At 42.4% G+C, this 10538-nt stretch overlaps 2 protein-coding genes across 3 annotated transcripts; both read right to left on the bottom strand.

The window, feature by feature from the left end:
* Window positions 1-854: 854 nt before the first annotated feature.
* On the bottom strand, window positions 855-5118 carry srsf1b (serine and arginine rich splicing factor 1b). Of its 2 annotated transcripts, XR_007114369.1 has the most exons (5): window positions 4676-5118; window positions 3337-3536; window positions 3074-3246; window positions 1705-2374; window positions 855-1409 (listed from the first exon to the last, which is right to left on the bottom strand). XR_007114369.1 is itself a non-coding variant. In XM_047608032.1 (4 exons), exons 1-4 carry the CDS (start codon window positions 4870-4872, stop codon window positions 2186-2188), a joined length of 759 nt encoding a protein of 252 aa, XP_047463988.1. In that variant the 5' UTR covers window positions 4873-5118; the 3' UTR covers window positions 855-2185. The 2 variants fall into 2 exon arrangements, 1 of the variants encoding a protein (XP_047463988.1); XM_047608032.1 differs by having other exon boundaries at window positions 855-2374.
* Window positions 5119-5975: 857 nt separating this feature from the next.
* Window positions 5976-10340, bottom strand: pigs (phosphatidylinositol glycan anchor biosynthesis, class S). Its single transcript, XM_047607997.1, has 12 exons — window positions 10215-10340; window positions 9296-9435; window positions 9082-9193; window positions 8904-8993; window positions 8729-8820; window positions 8338-8578; window positions 8113-8255; window positions 7917-8031; window positions 7666-7811; window positions 7113-7213; window positions 6824-7034; window positions 5976-6557 (listed from the first exon to the last, which is right to left on the bottom strand). Exons 1-12 carry the CDS (start codon window positions 10231-10233, stop codon window positions 6279-6281), a joined length of 1689 nt encoding a protein of 562 aa, XP_047463953.1. The 5' UTR covers window positions 10234-10340; the 3' UTR covers window positions 5976-6278.
* Between the last annotated feature and the right edge of the window lie 198 nt (window positions 10341-10538).

The following is a 10538-nucleotide window of genomic DNA, read 5'->3' as shown; positions in this document are numbered from 1 at the left end:
TCCATCTCTCAGCCAGGACACAATGAAAATATTCATTGTGCAATATTAGGGTTTCATTTATGGGAAAATGGTCAAATTTTTAGTATCAAACACTAAAAATGTATTTCCCCATTATAGAGGCTACGCACAAAATATTGATTTTATTAGTTTTTGTGCTTGTGATGTTGACCTTAGCAGGCTATTTTAGGGTGTATGTATTCACAACCAATGCCATATATATGCACCCATTTTGAAGAAAATAAAAATATGAGCCCCTCTTACTGCACTTAAACCAGTTAGTGAGTTTATGCTGCTGTCTGGAGGCCCATCACAAACTATCACAAGCCTTTTTTTGGCCATGCAATGCAAGTCCAAGTGATGCGGTTCACGGTTTATGTCAGGGCCTCGTGTATAATTCAAACCTGGTAATTACTGTCCCAGTGTAAAAGCACAGGCGATGCATCGATGAGAAGATCCAGAAAAACTAAAGGAGAGGCAGATGTGCGAAGACAAAGACGTGTTAAGGCCAAAACTGCCAAACGTGTCACGGGTTGGATAGACGAGGGCCACTAGAGGCTTAAGGCCTTCATGGGTTTAAAAGGGATTTATGGTGGTTTTTGCAAAATATGCTAAACAGTGGACATCTGGGAGCCCCCTCCCACATTGTTTTCCTGGGGCTGGAAGCAGTTGCGTGGTGTCCTTGTCCTAAATTGTGCACACTCAATTATTTCACAAAACACAGAAATTACAGCCCTATGTGGACTTAAATGTGCAAACCAGGTCGACCAACGAGCATCAACACACAACAGCGGGTGCATGTGTTAATGCTTCAACAGTTTGGATGATTAATAGAGGAAAAGAAAAACAAAACTCACTTTAATGTTACCGAACATTTTATTAAAAGAGAATAAAGCTTTGAAATACTGGAGATTATACTTAAGAAAACCAGCCACCTTTGGAAAAGACTAACCTAAGAAAAGAGATACAAACCACTTTACGGTGGCATTCCCGTGTTGCCTCCCAGACCTCCCTCTACCCTCCCTCCTCCCTTTGCCCACTATTTACCACTCTCCTTATGCGTGCGGATCCATCCTGTACCTCCCAGCCCTCCTCCTGGATTTGATCCGATCTCTGCTCTTCTTTTTTTTTTTCTTATTACAAAAAAATTGAAAAATAATCAATCATCACTGTGCCGTCAGTAATCCTGTCTGTCTTCTGTCCCACACAAAATGGGGGGGGAAAAAAATATTTGGATAATTCGAGAGCCAATTTGAATATCTTGCTAGAATGTTTTTTTTTCCGGTTTCACGGGGGTTATGTGGACAGGGCCGGGGGTCGTGCTCCATGTCTCCATCCTGAAGCCTAATCCTAAATCCTGATCTGATCCTGATCCGGCTCCGGTATGGGGAGACAATGAGCCCAGTCCAAACCTTCAGAATACCAGCAAACCAAAGAGAAGGAGGCGAGTTAGAATCACACCTTCAGAAAATACGCCAAGAAATTTATATTAATGCAGCTACCAAAGTAAGGGACATCGTCTATAGTTAAAGATGAGAGAAAAAAAAAAAAAGCAAGCTTTGGGTCTCCAAATACGGCATAGAGAACTTGTTACTAACATTTAATAGCGTCACTCTATTGTAAAGTGTTAAAAAAAAAAAAATAGGAGAGAAAAAAAAAACGCCTTATAATGCAGATTTCACAGTTAACAAGGCACAGCCATCATACCATTGGTGCCATATTTGACTCCTCCTCCTCCTGTTTATCCTAATTTGAACTGTTTCCTCTGTTCCCATCCTATCTTGTTCCTCTGAACTCTACAGAGAGACACACAAGAAGGTCAAAGGACAGTAGTATATGTTTAAAAGAAGTAAAACTATTAGCAAACGAAACGAAAAAATGTAAAGCAGTCAACTGGGACATTCAGGAGAAGCACAGAGACGAGAGAAAGGTGGATAGCAGAAACAGAAGGTTCGGGAGAAAGGGGAAAAGAAGGACTTCAACTGGGTCGTGTAGACAAACCACATTCATCTGGTCTGCAGGTATCAGACAAAAAAAATAAAAAAAAACAAAGTAGGTGGAAAGGGAACACATGACCTGACAGTGTACACAGGTGACACGTGGATGATCCTTGGTGAGTATACAGGATTCGCTAAGTGAACATTTTCTCTCCGGCTCTGAGGTACATCAATGCTTTAGTTTAGTGAATCTAGGTGCGAGAGCGGGAACGGGAGCGTCGGGGGGAGTAGCGCGGGGAGCCCCGGCCGCGGCGTGGAGAGTAGCTGCGGGAACCGCTCTTGCTTCGGCTGCGGCTCCGGCTGCGGCTACGAGAGCGAGAGCGGCCGTAGCTGGGGCTGCGGGGGCCGTCCGTCTTCACACGAATGTAGGCCGTCTCTCCCTGGACACAAACATGCATACAACATGACTAACCCTTCATTACCATGTGAAAACTGCCGTATGACACCAGCAGGAATCCACTTCTTAGCGTTTTGTGTGACGGAGGAGTTCCCCTTAACCGCTCTCCTTATGAATGGAGCTCTAACAAAGCCATTGTCAGTGGGAGGTTCTAGTCTCAAGGTGTGAATGGGGTTGAAATTCTTGCGGGGGCTCTGGCTGACAATGCCTTCATTAGAGCAGAGACACGTCCTTCTCAAACCAAATCCAGTTGCCTTTTTAAACACCCTTTGGAAAACGGGAATTCACACACACATGCAAAACTCTGGCTTTGGAGAGAGAGTTTTGCATTTTTATGTTCACGTGGAGGAAAGAGGGAGGGCCGTCCATCGCTTGATGTCGCTAAATCCTACCCACTTAGTCTCAAAAGTCTTTATGCATAATTTATATTTTGGTTCATTCTGACCACTTCTGCACACAGAGCTTTTAACACTTTACATGCCAGCTGGACCTCCCCTACATGCATGACTGATCTGTTTGTGGAAGCGTCGTCCATTCCAGGAAATGATCAACAACAAAGCATGCATGCATCGAAAAAATTTTAAATCCAAATTAAGCTCAACGCCAGACTTCACTTACTGCCTGGCCATGTTCACAGTCACTCCTTGTTCTCTTCATTTTAGCCGAACTATCCTTTACGTACCTCATGAGAACGGAACTTGGTGTTATCCAGTTTACGGACAGCGTAGGTCATGTCTTCTTTGCGCACAAACTCCACCACTCCGGTGCCATCACGGAACACATCAGCATAACATACATCACCTGCCTCTCGCATGTGATCCTTCAGGTCCTGCCAGCTGCCGCTGGGTGGAAGACCTGAGGAAACAAAGAAATAAACGAGGCGTGAGATTCAAATATTCAAACACAATCTTATAAGAAAAAGAGAAAGTGAAACAAGACACTTACCTGACACAACAACCCTGTTTTCTGAGCGCCGGGAGGGCGGACCGTACCGTCCCCTCGGGGGTCCCATCCCCCCTCCTCCTCCTCCTCCGCCGCCGCCTCCACCGCCTCCTCCTCCCCTTCCACTTCTGGGGAACTCAACACGCAGCCGGTAGCCATCGTAGTCATAACCATCGCGTCCATAAACGGCATCTTCAGCATCCCTGTGAAGTTCAGCAGGTAACAATCATCAAAAACACTCAACGCAACGCATAGGCCCATGTGCTTTTAACCAGTTTTCTATTCTTAAATAGAGGCTTTTTACACTTTTTCTTATCACAGAGTGCCTTTGCAATTGTTTCTCTTTTTTTTGATCTCTCACCTCACCTGTCACCGATTGAATCCGCAAATAACATGTATGTTATTATTTCAAGTTCATCTAAAATAAAATAACAATTTATTATTACTGTAATCATAGTATGAGTTAAAGTCAAGTCTCTCATAAAAATGCTTTTATTGGTTGAGTTGGTAAAAAAAGAGCTAATAAAATAAATGTATAATGGCAGAGAAACTATCAGAATCGAGTTTTAAAAAAGTTATTTAAAAAATTCATTATATGCAAAACATGGAAATTTGCACATTGGAGAAGGTGGGACAAGAAAATGTTGGGATTTTTTATTTCAAAGTTTCAATAAACAATAAAAATATCTGTGATTTACAGGGAAACCACCATCTTTTTTTTTCTTTTTAAATTACATTGGGTTCATTTCCCACCAAAAACCAAGTACACGCGCTAGCGAGTTCATTAAGAATTTATTCATATTAATTTATTATTAAGATATTTTAATACAAACCCCTGCACTAAATCTCACTAAAGCTTCATGAATGTTGTGGTATTCAGCGTTTGCTTGATATAAATAAATAAAACAAGCGTGTCTTCATGTTGGAGGCAGTGTGGTGGTTTGTAGTACTTTTGTAGTTGTATTGCACCGACACGTGTCTCTATTATTTTAAGCTATGCTACATTAAGAACCCATTTTCACCGGGGCAGCTGATATTTCGCAAAGTTAGTTAATTCAGATATTAATTAAACTGGGCCGACTCGCACTAATGTAGTCTTACTACACAAGGCCTCGATAACAGCGGCTTCCTCACAGTAAAGGGCAATAAACTGCACCGTGCATTAAATGCAACAATCACCAAAATGAACAGCTCGGTATAAGAATAAACGAATAAATAACCACTTTCTGGTTATAATTAATAAACGAATAACCGACTGCGGGGTCCTATTTGCGCAGCTTTGTGTGGTGGAGGCATGTTTGTGTGTAGCTAGCTCAGTGTGGGAGACATCGCTGCAGCTCACCTCGGGTCCTCGAACTGCACGAAGGCGAACGGCGGTCCTCCTCTTCGGTTTTTCAGATCAATGTCGCGAATTGATCCGTATTTGTAAAACAAGTCTTCGACGTCTTTTGAGCGGATATCTGGGGGCAGATTGCCCACATATATGCGACAGTCGTTGCTTCCCGCTGGTCCCCTAACAATACCTCCTCCTCCGGACATGATGGCGCAAAGCTACCTAACGTTAGCACGAACGGGAACGAGCCAGCTAGTTCCTGCAGAAAACAAATGTATAAAATTACACTCACACTAGTAGAGGGAATATAAGAACTGGACGTTGGTTAAGAGGTTGCAGCTACGGCTCAACTCAAAGCCGAGACCCTTCGAAGAAAGCGTCAAATCAGAAAAATAAGCAGCGGCTAAAAGTTGTGAGCGGTAAACCGCAGTTAACAACGCCTCTTCTTCGGTGGTGCTGACGGATTACAACTATATTTAAAGGGGCGCACACCGCCACCTAGAGGAGAGTCACCACAAAATATTTTTTATTGGAAGAGTCCAGGAATGTTACGAAGTTTCATCTTTATTACACAAAGCTAATAACATAAACCAAAAAAGGTTGCTTCTAATGTATAACAAAACTCTGCGAGAGAATTGAGTAAAAAAAAAAAAAAAGTTAGTGTTATGCATCACGGGCAAAACATTATCAGTTTAATATGAACTAAAACAGTAGAGATTTGCACATTTGAGAAGCTGGGACAAGAAATTGCTGTGCTGTGATTTACCTGGTTTATTTCCCACCAAAACAAGGTACACTCACTAGCCAGTTCATCGGGTAAAATAGTTGTGTCCTAGTTGGTATTCAGTGTTTGTTTAAAAAAAGTAAAGGTGTTTTCATTTTACAAAGGGGCAGTCCTCTAAGAGTCATAATCAGCTTTATCAGCTACGTATACGTGCACGTACAAGGAATTTGACTCCATGGTACAAAATAAAGCAAAAATGGAAGCATAAAAAATAGAAAACAACATAAATTACTGACTTTCAAAATAATTTAAAAAATAGCAACTCTACTGTGAGATGAGCAGCAAATTATTGGACTTGATATATCGGCTGCAAACAATCTCACACAAATGGATATGAGGAACTACTATAATGGTACCATGTAGATGCTTTCACGTATACATATTCATTAAAAGAAAACGTAATCAGTGCTTAGTTTAGTCTTGCCGATCGAAAGGACAGGCCGCCTTGAAATGTGTTCAAAAAGCAGCTAACTTAAACCTGGTGAAGTTATTTTGTTGGCCTATTATTTCCAAAAATAAGATGAGTTTTGCTTTTGGTCTTTATTTCTTTATAACTTAATAGAAAGTGGAGTTCAAATATAAAACTTGTACACATTTACATCATTTCAAGTTTTCGTTACAGTGTGTGACAGTCACCATAAGTCACTCATTAAAACCTTAAAACAGACATAAATCCTCACAAAAAAAAAAAGAAAAAATTAGACATGACTCATCCAAACTTCAATGCTGCAAATGAACATTTCTTCACACCGGCTTTTGATCTTAAATGTAAAAGTTCAATAAGAAACAGTTGCATCGTGTTAATTCCGTCTTCTTCTCAACGGTTCTTTAGTCCTTCTTGGCTTGTTTTTCTCTGCGCTTCTGTCTTGCCTCAGACACTATTTTGAGCAGCGACAGCAGAATAGGGACACACATCGGCAGGAAGAGTGGTATGTAGATAGCAAACTTCTGGTCGTCAGGGAAGTAGAGGAGGTGGAGGAGCGAAGGGTCAAAGAAGGCTTTCTCTGATGCCAAGATGGCCTCTTTGCTGTACTGCAGAGCAAAGCCGAGATTCCCGGCCTCCAGCTCGGCCACGGCCAGCTGCAGAGACGAGACAGCACTGGACACCTGAGAGACAACAGGTTAGATTATTATTATATTTAGCGCCAATTAAAAGACACAATAACGGTTAGATTTATTGAACCTGATAATGTGTTCAAGTTGGCACATCTCTTCATTAATAAACAGTTGTGTCTTGGGTCTTTTTCAGTTGACCTGGAGCTTTTTAGAAGCAGTTATGTCCCATTATAAAATATTTTTTCTTGAATTGAAAATACGGAACACGACCCACAACTCGATTTGATAGGACTGATACATATCTACATGCATGTTACCTGCTCTGCAATGTTGTCGTTGATAACAATGTTGCCTATCTGGTCTAGCAACTGGGCCAGAGATGTGATGGTGGTGGTTGCTGTTGCAATATTTTCTACGCTGCGACTCCACATGAGGCGGTCCAGCTCCCAGTCAGCCAGTCCTGTACTACCGGTCTGTGCCACAAGGAAGCCAGCGGGAGGGGCTGGCGACTGCACCCCGAGCAACAGTCTGAAAAGAAATGTTAAAGTCAAGTTAGGCAGTGTCTACACTAAATAAAAATAAATAGTATAGTAGGTTAGCGCTTACCGAAGTTGCGCGAGGAAGACGCCCATGACTTTTGCCATGTTTATGTCAATGTCGACTGGAAACTCAGCCTCTGGCCCATAGAAATCATTTACATTATAAACCTAAAGGGACAAGAACGAAACTATTTTTATGGATGTAGTACACAACAAAATGGTAGCTATTATAAATGTGTAACATATTGACTTATATTAAGTTTCAACAATAGTATTTAAGCCTTTAAGACCTAAACATCAGCCTGTGCATAAAAAAGGCTTGGAGTTTTTGAATTACTGCAACTCATCGATGGACAAAATTCAAAGTGTGGCTGAACACTGGGAAGTTGCACTTTCTGGAAAAAAAAGCTGCCATTACGGTAATGAAACTTGTTGGTAAAAACGAAGTTTTGTCTTCCAGAAGCACATCTCCCCAGTGTTCAGCCACACTTTCAATATTGTCAATAGTACAAACCATTGTGAGTTACGGTAATTCAAATACCGCGTGCTTTGACGGATCGCCAGCAATCCGTTCAGGCTTTAAAGTTATCATCACGTGTGCTGCCTTGAGATTATCTTACCATAATTCCACCCCACCGTGGAGAGTGAAATGCATTAGAAGGCACTTGCTGTTTCTTATGGTCATTGATGTAAAGGGGCGAGTGGTGGGCGTCCGGGACGTAAAGAAGGAAATTCAACACTGGGTTGGAAGACGCAGCATTAGAACCTGATATGCAAAAAGCAAAAAAATAAATAAATAAATAAATAAACACACCAGAACAAATTACACCACATTGTTTCTTTTTGTAAACATTTGTAAAAACTCTTTCACCAAGTCTAGCCTCCACCGGGTTGATGACGTGCGCGAGGCTGTCAGCGTTGAGTGTGTAGGCACTGCGGCTGCTGTCAAAGCGGGGGTTCACACCGAGCATGGCGTAGTACAAAGTCTGTGAAAAGAACGTGTGGACATTAATAACGAGTAGCTGAGGATCTTTTCATGGTGATGAACAAACATAAACCCTCGGTACCTGAGAGTCGATGCTGAAGTTGGCCACAGGGGACAGTTTTGTAAGAAACAGCTGAATGTAGGTCTGAACGGCACCTTCTATGTCCCAGCGTAGCCGGTGTGACTTTGGATCCGGGTTCAACAGACTGAATGTTATCTCATAGCCTAAACGAGGGATGAGAATGAGGAAACACAACCTGGACCAGAAAATAAGCTTGTCTACTTTACGGCTGGAATGAAGACCAACCTGGGCTGGATTTGAAGGCTCTCATGCTGTCAGCGATGCTCTCTTTGTTGCCAGGGCTGAAACGGACTCTGTCACTGAGGGCGGCGGTGATGTCTGCATGGCTGAAAGACATCACCTGCAGCACCTGTTTGAGCCGAGGCTCCAGGTGAGCCAGTAACTGCTCTAGCGTCTTGCCCACTCTCATCTGTGCACCAATACGCAGCAGGGCCGTCCTTCGCTGGCCAATGTAAACATTTACATCCTGAAAAACGAGGAAGTTGGGGTCAGAAAGCTACAGAGTCATCTATTATCTGTTCAGAGTTACGCAAAAAAATACAGTATGCAAACTACTGAAAATCTACAGAAACAATGAACAAAAAAAAAAAAACTTAATATAGAAAAAAATTACAACCTCAGGCAGCAGCGAAGACGACTCTGGGATCACATATACAACCAGAGAACCAGACGGACTCTCACTGAGTGTGTGTAGAGACAGATCTGCATCTACAGAAGAAGATCAAGCGAAATTATCACATGTTGTTTCACTGAGGTAATAAAATGTCAGAAAGGTCTGAGAGGCAGCTCACCTGCAGCAGTGGGCTGTTTCAGAGCATCCTCCTCCATGACTGTGGCTGTGCGATACCTCATCTCGTACTTATACCTCAAAGCTGTGTTCTCTGAAAACAAACGGCATTCAGAAATGACATCCGATGCTTTTTTACTTCGTTGTCACAACAGGATCATAAACAGCACAGAAAAAATCACCATCTACTGGGTGTTCCTCATCCTGCGTCTTTGTCAGCGGCACCTTCTTCTGCTGCTCCGGTGTCACGGTGCCACGTGCAAACACGACCTCCACGTCAGCACACAACTGCAGCTGAAAATGAATGAATTAAAGGAAGAGGGGCGAGAGGTTAAAAATGGTGCATTAACTACCCACAACATGGGAGACGTGTGATTAACGGAATCACAAACTAACCTGGAGTTGAGCCAGTTCGTTGATCTGACTGACAGGCAACCAGGCACGGTACGTTTCTGTTGTCCGCCACCATAGTGGGACTCCCACAATGATGACCACCGCCGCTATGGACAGAGCAGCAAGCTTACCTCGCCTTTGCTCTGAGAGACAAACAAAGAGAGACGGAGAGAAACTGATTAAGCTGCAATGTAAGGAACAACACCCATCACCGTTTGCCAGTGTCAAAAATGGCAACATACTTCACGTAGGGTCACAAATGGCAAAAATAAGCAGCAAAAGTTTTGTGATTTGCGTCAAAACTTACAAAGAATAGCACAAAGACTTTATTGTGGTTTATGAAGACAATGTACCAACAGATTACAGCAGCTCTAAACATCAAGTTTCATTATCTACATCACACCAGTGAGATCATTTATGTCATCCAGCATCATGTAACCGAGTCCTGTCACTGTATTCTGCAAACCAATGAGCTATTGTATGTAATTCTATGTTTCCACATCACTGGCACCTTATTGGGGCCCCTCTTATTGCAGCAAGTAATCTGTGTATTTCATTCAAGAGTGAGCTAGATGCTACATATTCAACACCACATGGCTGCAAGACCTGCTTTAGTTTTTAAGCCAGAGGCTTTAAATGCAAGCTGTGGTGCTTAGGAACTATCTTTTTTGAATATAACGAAATCAATGAGCCAAAAACTGCAGGTGCAGCGTCTTCAAGGAAACAGCACTGCAACTGCTGCTAGCTGTTAGCTGTTAGCTTCAGACTGTCATAGTATGGAGAGAAACGCCGTTACGTGCTAACGTCGTTACACCTGTTGTATGTGTTAAATGTACACTATATAATATTCCAAACTGGTGTATATGCCGCCCTTAAAACGGGGGAAATAACTCAAACTGTATCCAGTTATGAATCAACTCACCCACTTCCGTGGTAGCCATTTCTGCCTATGAGGTAAAAGGGTGCGCTCGTTTGTAAAACACGCCCCGTCACAGGTCACATGACTGATGTTAATTTAAAAAAAAAAAAAAAAGCAATCGATGTGTCGAAATAAAAACGCTGTCGTGATGCAACAATTTAGCTCCAAGGTCTTGAAAAGGGAGGAAGTGTTGACAGAGATAGCGAGGCGGCTGGAAGATTGTTGCATATAAAATTGAGAGGCAGTGACTGATCCGTCTTTATACGGTATGTGTTAAATCGCTGATGATCGCGATGTGACGATATTAAACAAACAAACAAACAAAAA

The sequence above is a fragment of the Mugil cephalus genome, chromosome 15 (genome assembly GCF_022458985.1).
Source record: "Mugil cephalus isolate CIBA_MC_2020 chromosome 15, CIBA_Mcephalus_1.1, whole genome shotgun sequence".
In the NCBI taxonomy this organism is placed as follows: domain Eukaryota; kingdom Metazoa; phylum Chordata; class Actinopteri; order Mugiliformes; family Mugilidae; genus Mugil; species Mugil cephalus.
This window is presented reverse-complemented; position numbering and strand designations above follow the sequence as displayed.